Raw genomic sequence first — 13,358 nt, 5'->3', positions numbered from 1 at the left:
GATTCAGATAATTACTTACTGCAGCATAATTGATTTCTCAAAGCAAACCAGTCAGATCTAAATGCCTTTCAATGCTGCATCCAGAATCTAGTCCAGCTTTCCTTTCTGTTGTACTTTGATTCGTATTGCTTTGAAATACATACACGTTATGTGTGCACCTACTCATAGGCACTGTACATACCTCTGCAATTAGAAGCCAATGACAAAAAGAAGAAAATTTGATACAGATACCCATCAATTAAAATAACTGAACACACAATCTTTAAGCATGCAAAAGACAGATACAGTCTCAATCATTGTTGTTTGTTTTGCTTTCCTTTCTTTTTAAATACCTTTGACTTGTAGCCAATACCAGATTAAATTAAAACAGAATCAAATTCAGTTTCATGACTTCAGTTTTAGAAAACTATTCATGAGTTTTTACATATAATAAATCTCTATTGAAAGAGTCTAGTTCTTGCCTTGCAACTCACTGTGTGGAAAACTGCCAAAACGAGAAATACCTTGCATCCAGTTTTTGTTAACAAACTGAGACCTGTACCACTTTTTCTCTTCAAGCTTTCAGTTCCTTACATTGCGAAAACAACTCAAAACTAGGGAAAAAATGCATTTTCAGAACCCTAAGTTTACCTTAGACATGAACATCCTCAATGACACAGTAATAGAATCTCATTTCTACAGAACATTCATCTTTAACAAAGACCATGCTGTATAAAGCAGCAGAAAAAACACCTAGTAATACTTATCAAACCATTTTCACCATCAAAAGCACATTGTTACATGCATGATAGATTTTACAAATGAATTTTTCTTCTGAACAAATATCAAAGAAAGCTCCAACAAATATTCATGGAGTATTTCTGTTGGTTTTGTTAGCAGTGTAGGATTTATGTCATCTGCCAATTCAATAGCTTACACTGAGAACAAACAAACCAAAAAAAAAAAAAAAACCAACAACAAAGAAACTGGCAGTTACAGGCTTTTGACCCGAGAGTGTTAACAAAAGGAATCTGAGACAGAATTAAACAAAAGGAAATACATAAGACAATGCATTTTGTAATGGAAATTCACACAAGTGAAAAACAGAAAGCACAGCAAGAAATAAATCCATCTTAACCATTACTTTGACAGGAATAATGGTCTTTGTATAGTCTTATTTTATCATTAGAAATAACTGCATTAAGCTACTGAAATGTTCTCCCATTTGTTTTATCTTTATGCTGCTTTAGGACACTTCAAATGGAGAAACTGCTAGCAAAAAAAAAAAAAAAAAAGCATGCAGGATGCTATCTGTGTATGTCTGCCAGTAAAATGGCTTTCACAGCTTGAAACCTTCTCTGTTTCTGCTCCTCAGCTTCCTGGATGCAAAATACATGGGAAGAATCCTTGTAGAAAAGGATGAAAGGAGCATAAAAACTCTCACCATCATCCTTCAAATTATGCCCTGCTTAATATCAATAGCCATTCAAGAAAAGCTAATTTGGCAACTTAACCAAATCAGTTTACTTTTTCTACAGTGCTGCCTCAAGCAAGGGTTCAAATTTACTGTCACTGTGGTCCTGTACATCATCTTTTAGGACCGAAAGTTTTTTTTTCCTCTCATTGCTAACCATTCCTTCCTTCTTTTGCCCTACCTACTAGTCTACCAATTTCCCTTCTGTGTTGGCCAGACCCGTCCTCAATGATTTGTTTTGAAGTGATCATCATCACCTGCAGGAATATTCCAGAAATTTTGGAGAACCTATTTTAAAGGTCTCATTCATCCGCAAACATAAGTATCACGTGTTGCACTTGAAAATTCAGACTATTAATTTTACACGGCATTACGTCATTGTTGTGCTTTAACTTTACTGCACAACACATGGAAATGTCCTTCTGATCTCATTCCCAACTGGTTCTACCAAGGCTAATGGATCTACATAGACAGCAGGGAAAAAAAAAAAAAACAAAAAACCTATTGGGCTCTGAAGGCAAATTTTTCCATTTCTGTTTAAAATGCAGCCTCTATAATAGAACTGTACTGGTCAACAGCAGGGCTTTTTGTTTGTCCCCCAGTACATGTTTCACAAATTGGATAAGAACCACTGAAGTTAGAATTAGCTGGTGAGAATTTGACTCTCATTTATTAAGCTGAGTGAGGTTTACAATTCAGAAACTATTGATTCAATGTGCACATTAATATGGTGCCTCAAATGAGCAGTGAGTGCTGCCTAGTTTTTGGAAAACTAACTAGCAGAACAATGTAAGTGCTAAATAAAATTCCTTTTATTTACCCTATACACTCTTGGACCTGTATTCATGGTAGAAACAGATCAATCAACCATTTTCTTTCCAAAGCGTGTAGCCAAGTGTCAGTTCCAGTTGCAATTTCTCCTGTGCTCTGGTATGTTGTAGAGTCGTAGGTAACTTTAAATCATGAGTGCATATGTTTACGAATCTAAAATAACAAATTTATTTCTCCACAATCTCAATAATTCTAGCAGCATTAACAATAAAATAAAATAAAAATAATAAGAAAAAACAACTTCATACAAATAGAGCAGAGAATGTTGCTGTTTCTCACCACGCATAACATGTAGAAGCTGATACTTCCAGTATTTGGATGAAATAATAAAAGGTATTGAAATGTAAAATCTGCCGTGGGAATATTTATGAATATTGCTTAAATTACATTACAAAATGAAATTAATGCAAAGCTGCTGCTACAGCCTTTCATGCAATTTAATTTATAGTTTGCATAAATAAAGGAAACAAATGAATGCATTATAACTCTTTAATTTCTTACCTTGCCCTTCTGGAGTTTCACCAAAGGGATTCACTTCAACCTGAGTGGCATCAATTTTCAAGAAAAGATTATACAGCTTCTTAATTTGATCTGCTGCCTAAATTTGATCAAGAGATTTACAGTTACCACACAGAAAAATAAAAGTTTGTTTTCAAGGCAAAGGTAAACCATTATTGATTATTTTTAATGTATTAAATTGCACTAGCTCTACATAATTACAGCTTTTATTTCTGTTTTCTTAATCATATTTACATACTATCTAAAATAGCTATAATAGGGCAATATGATACTGCATAACATTTAGTAAGCACTCATTTAAAGATTACATGAACTGGAGATTTTCTACAAAATAAACAGCACAATTACTACAGACAACTTTAATTTTAAAAGCGCCTAACAGTTCATAATGACACGTTCTCCAATATGCTGAGATCTAAGTTGCATATACATTAATCAGTCTAAACTCCAGAAACTACAAAGCTCTATGTACACACAACTGACTATAGAAAAAATATACACATTTCTCCTTCCTACATCACTCCAATGTTTTCTTAAAGAAATTGTGTCAGAAGTGTGCTCGTTTATTCTCTGAAGTATACTCTTGCTTGTTCCTTATTGCTCCTCACCATCTCTCTCCCAGTGACTGGTTTGGGGCCAAAGTATTGTGACTGACTATAAACATCCAAATCATTTGTTCATATGACATTCTTCCATTAAAAGAACAGTTTAGCCTTCAACAACAGCAACATGAACTTGCATTAAAAAAAAATCTCTTTGGTTCATTACACAGTGACAAGCTATTTGCTGAAATGAGTTTGCAGATGAAGAAGTATCCTAATAAAGAACCCTTCAAATTTGTTCCTTCATTACCGATCATTTAACTGAAGTATACAAACCAAAAGTATTTGTGACTTTTCGTACTAGCAAAGTGAATGAGAATAAAAACCGCAAGTCAGTTTTCTCCCACAACTTCATGCCTAAGAGAAAACATTATGATTGAAAAGACTCAACCCCAATGCAGCACTACATCAGGAAGGACATGACTGGCAGGTTGAGGAATGTTCCTTCTCCCTTCAACTCAGCGATGACAAGGCTGCACCTGGAGTCCTACATCCAATTTTGGGTCCCACACTCCCAGGCAAAGAGAAGTGGACAAAGTGGACAGGGCTACATACAGAGGGCTCCCCAAATGGCTCTGGGACTACAACACAGGACCCATAATGAGAGGCTGAGGGAGCTGGGCTTGCATATTCTGGTGAAGAAGATGCAACAGCAGCCCATAACTATGGTGAAGAGCAGTTACAAAGATGAGGAACTGAACTCTTCTCACTGGAGGCAGACAGTACAAAAAAGACATAACACCCACAAGCTGTGGGTTGGGGAGGTTCAAACTGAACATTAGAAAAAACAACACCTTTTTCACTAGGCAGGTTCTGCAACATTGGAGAAGGTTGACCAGTGTGGTCAGGGAACATCTGTCTTGGAGGCTTTCAGGGCTTGGCTAGACAAAGTCACAGCTGATGAGATCTTATGTTTGCAATGGCCTCAGTTTGAGCTGGAGACTGCACCAGCTGACCTCCAGAGGTCCCTTCTGACCAACACGCCTAAGACTCTTTAAAGAGTTATACTTTGGAAGTAGCATACAAATTGCTTATGAAGTCTTCCCTGCTGAAAAGTTATTATCAGCTCAAGCATTCTCAGTGGTTTTGACTTTAAAAATTTATCAGACTTATAAACCTGTACCCACCAAGGCAGCAGTTTCCTTGGCACGGACAGTCCAGTTGACAAACTATCCTAATACCACATTGGTAAGGCTATCACAGTTATGCTAGGGACAAAGTCCCACCATGCATCCCACAGAGAATCTGGGCAACCTGAAAAACTGTTGCTGCCCCAGCATGCTGTTGTAATTTCAGCAGATCACCAAAATTGCTTAAGTTTTATTACAGGCTGCTCTATCTTTCAGCACCTCTCTGAATCAGGCAGCTTAATGTCACCATTTCCCTTTCTCAAGCCTCTTCAAGGCAAAGCATAAAATCCCAGCCATGGAGTACTGAATACATAAGCAAATACTAGAATTCATCTGAATAAAAACTACATCCCTATGATTCAGTGAATTCCTTTGAGGAGCTGATAGCATAAGGAAAGAAATGCATGCACTGCAGTATTATTTAAATGTATTGTTGAAAAGTCCATGTATAGTTGTTAATAATTAAGTACCAGAACTCTTCAAGGGTTGAAAGGTTCTACAAAATCATTTCTCCTCATTAAATATACAGCTAACTCTTCAAATGTGTGTTAATCAACTTAATGATTATGCATTTGTTAATTGCGCAGTTGGGATAGAAAATAATTAAAACTGCTGAATTAAAAATAAAGGAATTCTACAAAAATGACAGTTTGATACTATGGAAAAAAAAGGCAAAAGTAGCTAAATATTGTATCTGTTTTCCAGTCATCTGAGTTAAATTAAACAACCCTTTTTTCTCAGCAGAATTATTCATAAAGGCAAAATACCTTGCATACTTATGTTCTATGTGGAATTCCAATACATATAAGAGATACTGAAAAGATAAGCTGGTAGCCTTTTGGTTTTATTTTGAGCTGAAGTAATAAAAAAGGCTTCAGTTACACAAAAAGATACACTTCCCCACGTTAAGGGCCAGATCTTCCAAAAAAAAAAAAAAAAAAAAAAAAGAGATGTACCTGTGTAATTCACTGTGTTCTACTGGAATTCCAATGAAATAGGACACTTCTATGTGGTATCAATTGCTTCAAATCCAAAGGACGTTTAGTTTGGAACAATAAGGTCCTTGATCAAATTGGTAAACCCCAATGACATTTATATTGGGGCAATTTAGTATTTAAAATGTCAAAATGGTCTTGGTCTAATAAAAAATTAGCCTCTCATGTATGTTTGGGAAGCATTACCATACAGTTGAGCTAAAATGTCTTCACTAAAAACTGAGGGAGTAGAGTCAAGTCACCTGCTGTTGTAAAGGTCCTTTGAAACCCAAATTTTTTGCCATCTGCAGTGCCTGACGATCTTGAATGCCTTCGAAAATATCTATTTCCTCCTGTAACAATAATATGAATATTTAGTTATATTTATGCAATCTGAATGGAGATTTTTAACTTCAAAAGGAAAACACTTAGTATATATTTGCAAATTAGTAATTAAAATATGGCTGTTTGCCAAAGTTTCTCTGAGACTGAGGCTATAGCAGCTGCCTATAGGGTATGTTATAATTACCACACTATCTATGAAACAGTCCTTCCAAAAAATATATAATTCTTCAGGGTGGCATGCTGACAAGACAATGTGACACCAGTTTTCACTTTTAATTACTGTACAGATGGCGTTGACGAATATTTAGTCTGTTAATTTTTATGACATCTCCTGGAATATTTTCAAAGCAATGGTGTCACTGCCCAATAACACTGTGAAGTTTATATAATTTTAAAATGCACATTAAATATTTTTATATTTTTTGAATAATTACACTTGTTTGTATCAATTATTTTCCCAGATGAATAGCGTGAGTACTCATTACCATGCCACAATAAGATAAAAAAGCAAAAACTTAAATGTAGTCATTATTAAGAAAGCAATTATAACATCTGTATTTCAGATGCAAAAGTCAACCAGGTACTAAAAAATAATTAATAACTACATCAATGAGAAAAAAAAACAGAAACAATAATCACATTGGCAGTGACCCACTTGTCAAAGAACTGTGTACCTTCTGCAAAGTAACACACCAGACCACTCATAAAAACATGTCATATGTTAAATTCAACGTAACACATTAACAGCCAAATATAAGCTCTTTCTAACCAAGCTGCAGACACACATACTGACAAAATCAGGTGTTATACACAGTTTTATCATTTACTAGATGACAGGTCTGGACTCTTATTTAGATTAACACATTTCCTGTGGTTCTTGCTATCTTCTTTCTGCACACAGAATTAAGGTAAATGGAAAAAGAAGGAAAAATTGCATATAATATTTTCGATAACTGATAAGGAAAATGTTGAATCTTAAACATTATTGAAATACCTTAAAGATAAGTTCTGGGCTAGTAACTGCAACTTCTTCTATGTCAACACCACCCTGTGGACTGCCAACCATAACAGGTCCATTGCAGGCTCTGTCCATCAAAATTGCAAAGTATGTTTCCCTTGAAATATTCAGTGCTTCTGCAACCATCACCTAAAAATCAATACAGGGGAAAAGAAAACAGCAACATTTCTGACTGATCTATCTAGTTGGTTACACCTAATCTGAACACAGCTTTAATTCCTTGATGTGTCAATGCGCTAAAATCTTTTGCAATGTAATAGCAAGTACAAATTAACAGAACCAGTAAGAGACAGTATTTCCATCTGCTGTGATCAAGCACAGAACATTGTGGCTCATGTTTTCTTCTACGCCTTAAAAAGCACCAGTTTGATACTTACTCTCCTGAAAAGAAACATTCGTTCCATTGCTTTTACAAGATAATATAACCCAGTGATTTTTTTTTTCAATAAATCTTGTCTCCCTAAATGAGAGACTCCCCTGATGCTGCTATTCTCATATTCAATAAACACTGTAAACCAGGAACCTAGTGCTGATTTTTCCAAGAAGAGAATCATAGCTGCTGCAAAGACAACCTCCACAACACCTTTTCATTCCCAACAAGCACTTTAACATGTGGCCCCCTGAAAAATCTGAGTCGCAAGGGACTGGTCTTGCAAATCACATTCATGTAAGGGTGTTATGTTGGCTTTCTGATGCATCCCATAGGTAGTGGCACTCCTCACCAGCAAAGTGTCTCTTAAACTCTCTACCTCCTTCTCACAGAAGGCCACCTCCTACACTTACAATCTTAGCACTGTATTCCTGCCCTGCCTAAATATTTCTTAAAGAAATGAGGATACAGCTAATTCTGCCATCCAGCTTTGTACTTTCACTTTAGAGACAAGCAGATGTGCACCCTCAGATATTGGCACAATCTAAAAACACAGGAATTTGTTTTTCCAAAAAGCTACTCATTTTTCTGTATCACTATAAACTACAGAGCCATTTTGTATCAATATCTGACAGATACTTCTGCATGTAACAAAAAAAATATTCAAGTCCTACATGTTTTGAATCTACAAGTACTCACATTAAGCATGAGGGGGAATGGCCCATGTAAATTCTTCATTACAGTTTTTTCTCTCCTCCCAAAAATATGCCAAAAGTCAAAGGCCTTTCCATTTAAGTATTACAGTAACTATGCTCTCCTCTTTATCTGAACTGTGATTTTTGCAGTAGTTTAACAATAACTGTGAAAGCAATTTCAGAAACTACGTAGTTTTATTGTTGGAAAAGGACTCAAAAAATTGTAGGTTTGATGGAAGAATACCAAATTTTCCCAAATGTTCTTCATTTTAAAAAACGTCTGCATATGATCGCTACTAATTGTTCTTTACACTCGTAACAGGTGCCATAATCTCAGGTGCAAAGACCGTAGCTCTACTATGCACTGCTAGAGCTCTGTTCTAAGACAACAGTTATGCTTTTCAACCTGGAAGCTGAGCAGTCACATCTGCACTTTAATTTGCACTACAGCTTCTCCCTCTGACAACCAATCTCTTAAGCATCGTTTCATATCTTTCAATGGAAGCAGCAGAAATAAGGAAAAAAATATTTCCTTAAGATTAATATAATTAAAAAGGAGTAAACGGCAGTGTCTTTTTAATGTGGTCTGTTTATCAGGTGACAGCTCTGAAAAATGATGGTAGGCAAAGATCATCACTCTGAATGAAAGATAAGGTGAAATTCATTCTATCAGTCAGCAGTTCAAACTCCGGAGATGCAAGAGGCATGCACACACCTGCAGTCTTAAAACTCTGCCTACCCAGCAAGATGTGTTCCATCAAGTAAATATTTCTGGGGTTTTCATAGTTCAAGGACTATAAACAAGAAAGATGCACTATACTTTCACCCAAGTCACTATTTTGACATTCTACTCCTGAGTACATAAGAAATAATGTACTTACCTTCTGCCAGGTTGTACATCTCAACAGAACAGAAAAAAAAAAGTAAGAGACAAGGAATTAAATGAAACTCTCTTGTTCTCAATGCAAGGAAAGATGCTATTTCTTTATTGTGTTTTGACTTGGAAAAGATACTCTTTATAGTAATTTTGCCTCTTTCTACTTTTACCTTTCCTCATTCATGGAACATGGGGTAACGTAAAGAAATAGTTCAAACAAGCAACTGTACAAAGCAAACTAAGGGAAACTAGGGGAAAGGAGACAACTAAGAAAACAGAAAAACTACCATATCTCTTAAAAGCATCTGCCTATTTTAGACTACTATAAAAGGGATGCTAAAAGCCCACTTCAGAAACATAGCTCAGCTACCTGCCAGAATTCATCAAATTAAAAGCAAAGATATGGAAAGCATCCTTGAGTTGCTACAATTAGACCTTTTACCTGAGTGAATGGTTTCACCTTCGTACATATCCTGCATCAATGCATCTGAAAAATGTGAGTTATTTGCTTTAGACTCAGGTCAAACAAAACCACCTGGTCCTACTGGAACTTGTCAGAGTTGTTCATTTTCCAGAGTGCTCAGGATCCAGGCCAGGCTTATGACGGGGATCAGCACAGTGAATCTTTAGGACTATGTTTGCAAACACAGCAGGTGGAACATGTATTATTAAATCGGGTATCTTTTCCATTGCTGCTTCAGAGCCAAGTTTCTTCTTACCATTGCTAATTAACCATGCCAACATCACCAAATAGTTCTGTCTTACCTCACGAAACTACCACTAGTCTGTCTATCCTGTAATAGGCAAGCTTATTGTAGCGTACAAATTGTTGTCAGATGGTGCAACATCTCTCTACTCCCAGTGAAAACAGTTACCATCCTCCCTTCACCATCCTCCCTTTCTGCTGCAGAGCAAAAACAGGGAGAGTGGCGTTAAATATTATTTGTTAAATGCTACCCATCATTCACTTGACAAAACTAAAGTAACTAAAGCGAACCCATAATGAACTAAGGTTGAAAAATGAAAAGGGTGCAAATAAATCTACAAACTTTTCTGATATTTTGTCTATTTGCTTATGACAAAGAAGTATCCAGTTTTGCACACTTGGTTTATATTTAAACTATCTAGCTTACCACATCAGGCTTATATTTAAAGTGCCCTGGGGAAAAAAAAAAAATTTCTTCAGAATTTCACGATAACTTCAAGCTTTCCTTCTTAAAAACGAATCATTACTTAAAAAATTAAGTCACATCTAATTTCATGAGGATAACTATAACGGCTCTTTATACTGAATCAAATATTCAAAATGTTAATCATTATTTCTTGGAGAGACAACACAGGTAGCAATTTATCAGGTTGTCATGATTAGAGAAGACTGTCTTCTCAGATAACCAGGCTCTCCAAATTCCAAGCTGCCATAAGAGGATTTTATGTAAACTCACAAAATAGCTTACAAGTTATGAAGTAACTGAGGAGCCTGCTATTTATTTAAGAAACTGTCTAAAAAAGCACAAACACACTTTAAATTCTGCACAAGCTGAGAAAGCAATCTAAAAACTCAATTTTCTGTTCCATAATTACTCTAATTGTACGAAAATTCCATCTTTTCTCTTTCCTTACAAAAACATGTAAAAGGTGACTTCCATTCCCTGACTTGACAATAACTCATTGTTTGCCTTGAAGAAAGTGATTTAATAACTATTTTCCTTCTGAAAATAAATAAAAAAGAAAAAACAAGTTTTACTATTTATTTACTTATTTTTAAACATAAGAATTCCCTCAAATTACAAAAACAGCGAAAAGTTCAAAAAATGTAAAAATATGCCTCTTCTTTTCAGGGTGAACTGCAATCTTCTTTAAGTACACATAAACGTGCATTCTTACATATACACACAGAGTGAGCAAATGCCTTGAAACTGAACAAAATTGCCTTCTATTCTCAACTTCCCTACTCCTCTAAGCAAATATGAAGAGTCTGTCTGGCATTTTCTGTGCACTACTATCTGCCCTCTTCACTAAATGAGAGCCTAGACACAGCTAAACCCATTTTTATTCACATTTATGTAGTTTGTGCCTTGATTAAAGTTTCAGTGTTTGGCACTGCAGTCTTGATACTGCAAACCTGAATGCCTCAAATCCTTTAACTATCTTCAAGATCCTAGAATGGGCTAAACTTGAGAAATATAGGTGTTTTTAAAAGACACTTTTTTTTTTTTTCCTGGGGAATGGTCTTTTTGATGACACAGATGCATCACTTTAAGCAGGTTTTCTTCAACTCTCTAACAAACAATGAGGATATCATTAACCAATCTGTTATATATTTAATTACTTTAAAACAGGATATATGATCTTACCATAAATTACCAAGACTCAAGACCTTGACACCAAAATTATTTAGAACATACTGTTACCTTGTTATGTATCTGTGTGATAAACATATGAATTAGCCTATGACTTTTAAGAATGAACTGTAAAATCAGAATGTAATGTCTGACAATAGACGATCAGCTTCTCTCAGTGAAAAGTATCATACAGATTTATCATGAATCCATGTTAAAATGCTTACAAAGTATTTTTACAAAGTATTTCCTGCAAAGTTTTCATGCAACTTAAAGGAAAAAATATACTATCAAGGCTACTTTTCTGTCTCATCAAAATAAATCTCTTAAGTTCAGTAGCACAAACTTTACCTTATGCTTCATATATGCCCTTGCTGCTTACTCTTGACTGTTACTTATACAAGAAAGATGGGGATGGGAAGGAAAACTATAAGTTAAATCTTCTGTAGCTATTCTATACGTGACACAGAAGTCATCTTAATATAAATCCTTTAAATAATCTTACTCAAAAATTCCCAAGAGTCATACCTTTCTTTCATTTCTATCAATTTCAAAGAAAACTTAAAAGTTTCCTTTTCAGAACCGAACATATAAATGAATAGACTTGCACTCAGACAAAAGAGTAAAATTTCCTGTATTGATGCATTTTAAGTAGCTCAACTACAGGAAAAGAATAAAACCAAAGAATTTATAAAGGCAAGCTGCTTTTACAATACACAATTCTCAAAGCAGAGTGCCTTAATATTGGAAATGTATATCCTTTTTTATAACCTTACTGTTATCACAATCTCTGACAGACATGCCTTAATAGTAATACTGTTCCTTCTTTTTAATATCTAGTATTTCTTTTTAACAACACCTATCAGGAGTGATGGTAATTTGCTGTTCTTGCTCCCCAAGAGAAGAACCACCTGAGCACCCTTCTCCAGCCCTCATTAGATAGATGCTTTCCAGACAAGTGTTCCCCTTCTATGTTAATACCAAGCTGTTCACAATATATTAAAAAGTGAACTGCAATTCCTTTCAGCTCATGCCAAATTATCTCTTGGCATCACATACAGTGTGGGTCTTGACTACGCACCTGTCTGAGGATCTTTGTTCAGACAAACAAAGCAAGAGATAAAAACATACATAGTAGGTAAGTAATTGCTAGGATTTCCTGACTTTGAGAATTGTACTAAGCTAGAAGTGAAAATTAATTACAGCATACTAGCTCAACTCAACCATGACCATGCCCACATTTTACCATGCATCCACAACATGTTAAAAACAAAATACTTTCAATCGCGACCATTTTTTATTTTTTAAATTGAGATCATTCTCATACAAAATCATCTGTCTCTATCTTTAATGAGGGTTGCCCAAAGTTATTCGTAAATGAATTAAAGATAATAATACTGCAAGTCATCATGTATATATTACTTCTCTTAGCAGACAGTCTATATGCATGTACAGCTATGCTATATAGAGTTCTGCTAGCATTTAGTATATATTTGATAAAGGATGAAGCTATGAGAAATTAGGTATGCTGAATTTTATAGACAAAGCATATGCATACAAAGATAAGAAGTGTAATGTATTTTTTTTTCTTTCAACAACCAGATGAAAGAAATCTGATGTTGGAAAAGGAATGGAAAAAAATCTATGGCATATAGCACAGCATGTTAATACATGCTGTAGCTAAACAGAGTTCTCAACTTTTAAGAGGCATATATCTTACCTTTTTCACTGTCACACCATCCTTTGGAGTTTGCTTTGTTGACAGATTGTACCCAATCATCTGTTTAGCAAGCTGTTCAACAGTCTTAGGGCTACAAACAAAGGAAAAAGGTTAGCCTATTGAAAGATATTAAAAGAAAGTCAAATAGCAATTGTAAACAGCTTAAATATGAAAACAAAATCAATTAATTCACACTTTTTCCAATTTTAAAGACTTACTCTTTAGTTAGATGGACTCCTCCTTTCAATCCACTGTTGAAAATACCTTTTCCTCTCCCTCCAGCCAGAATCTGTGCCTTCAGAACAATTTCCTTTGCCTCTGTGAAAGAAACACAATGCTATTCTATCATGTGTCATTTATTGAGCTTGTTAGCTTAAGTTTAAAACGTATTTGCTGGTTAGATTGTTTAAAAAAAATGGGAAGTTCGAAACTGGTGAGCAATAAAATCATAGTCAATTCACCATTTTATAAAGCAACATTGAAAA

General features: G+C 35.1%; 1 protein-coding gene across 2 annotated transcripts in view; it reads right to left on the bottom strand.

Annotated features, from left to right (window-relative positions):
- SUCLG2 (succinate-CoA ligase GDP-forming subunit beta) overlaps positions 1-13,358 on the bottom strand; it is a 112,686-nt gene that overhangs the window by 48,250 nt on the left and 51,078 nt on the right. Inside the window, exons 3-7 of one of the 2 annotated variants that reach the window (XM_082768036.1) lie at positions 13,092-13,191; positions 12,874-12,964; positions 6,849-7,001; positions 5,773-5,862; positions 2,786-2,882 (exon numbers count right to left, since the gene is read on the bottom strand). In XM_082768036.1, the coding sequence (XP_082624162.1) occupies positions 2,786-2,882; positions 5,773-5,862; positions 6,849-7,001; positions 12,874-12,964; positions 13,092-13,191 (531 nt within the window). The remainder of the gene's footprint in view (positions 1-2,785; positions 2,883-5,772; positions 5,863-6,848; positions 7,002-12,873; positions 12,965-13,091; positions 13,192-13,358) is intronic. The other variant, XM_082768035.1, reaches the window with a different exon arrangement.

The sequence above is a fragment of the Aythya marila genome (assembly GCF_965140915.1).
Source record: "Aythya marila genome assembly, chromosome: 10".
Lineage (NCBI taxonomy): Eukaryota > Metazoa > Chordata > Aves > Anseriformes > Anatidae > Aythya > Aythya marila.
Note: the sequence above shows the minus strand (reverse complement) of the source record. Positions and strands in the feature narration are given on the sequence as shown.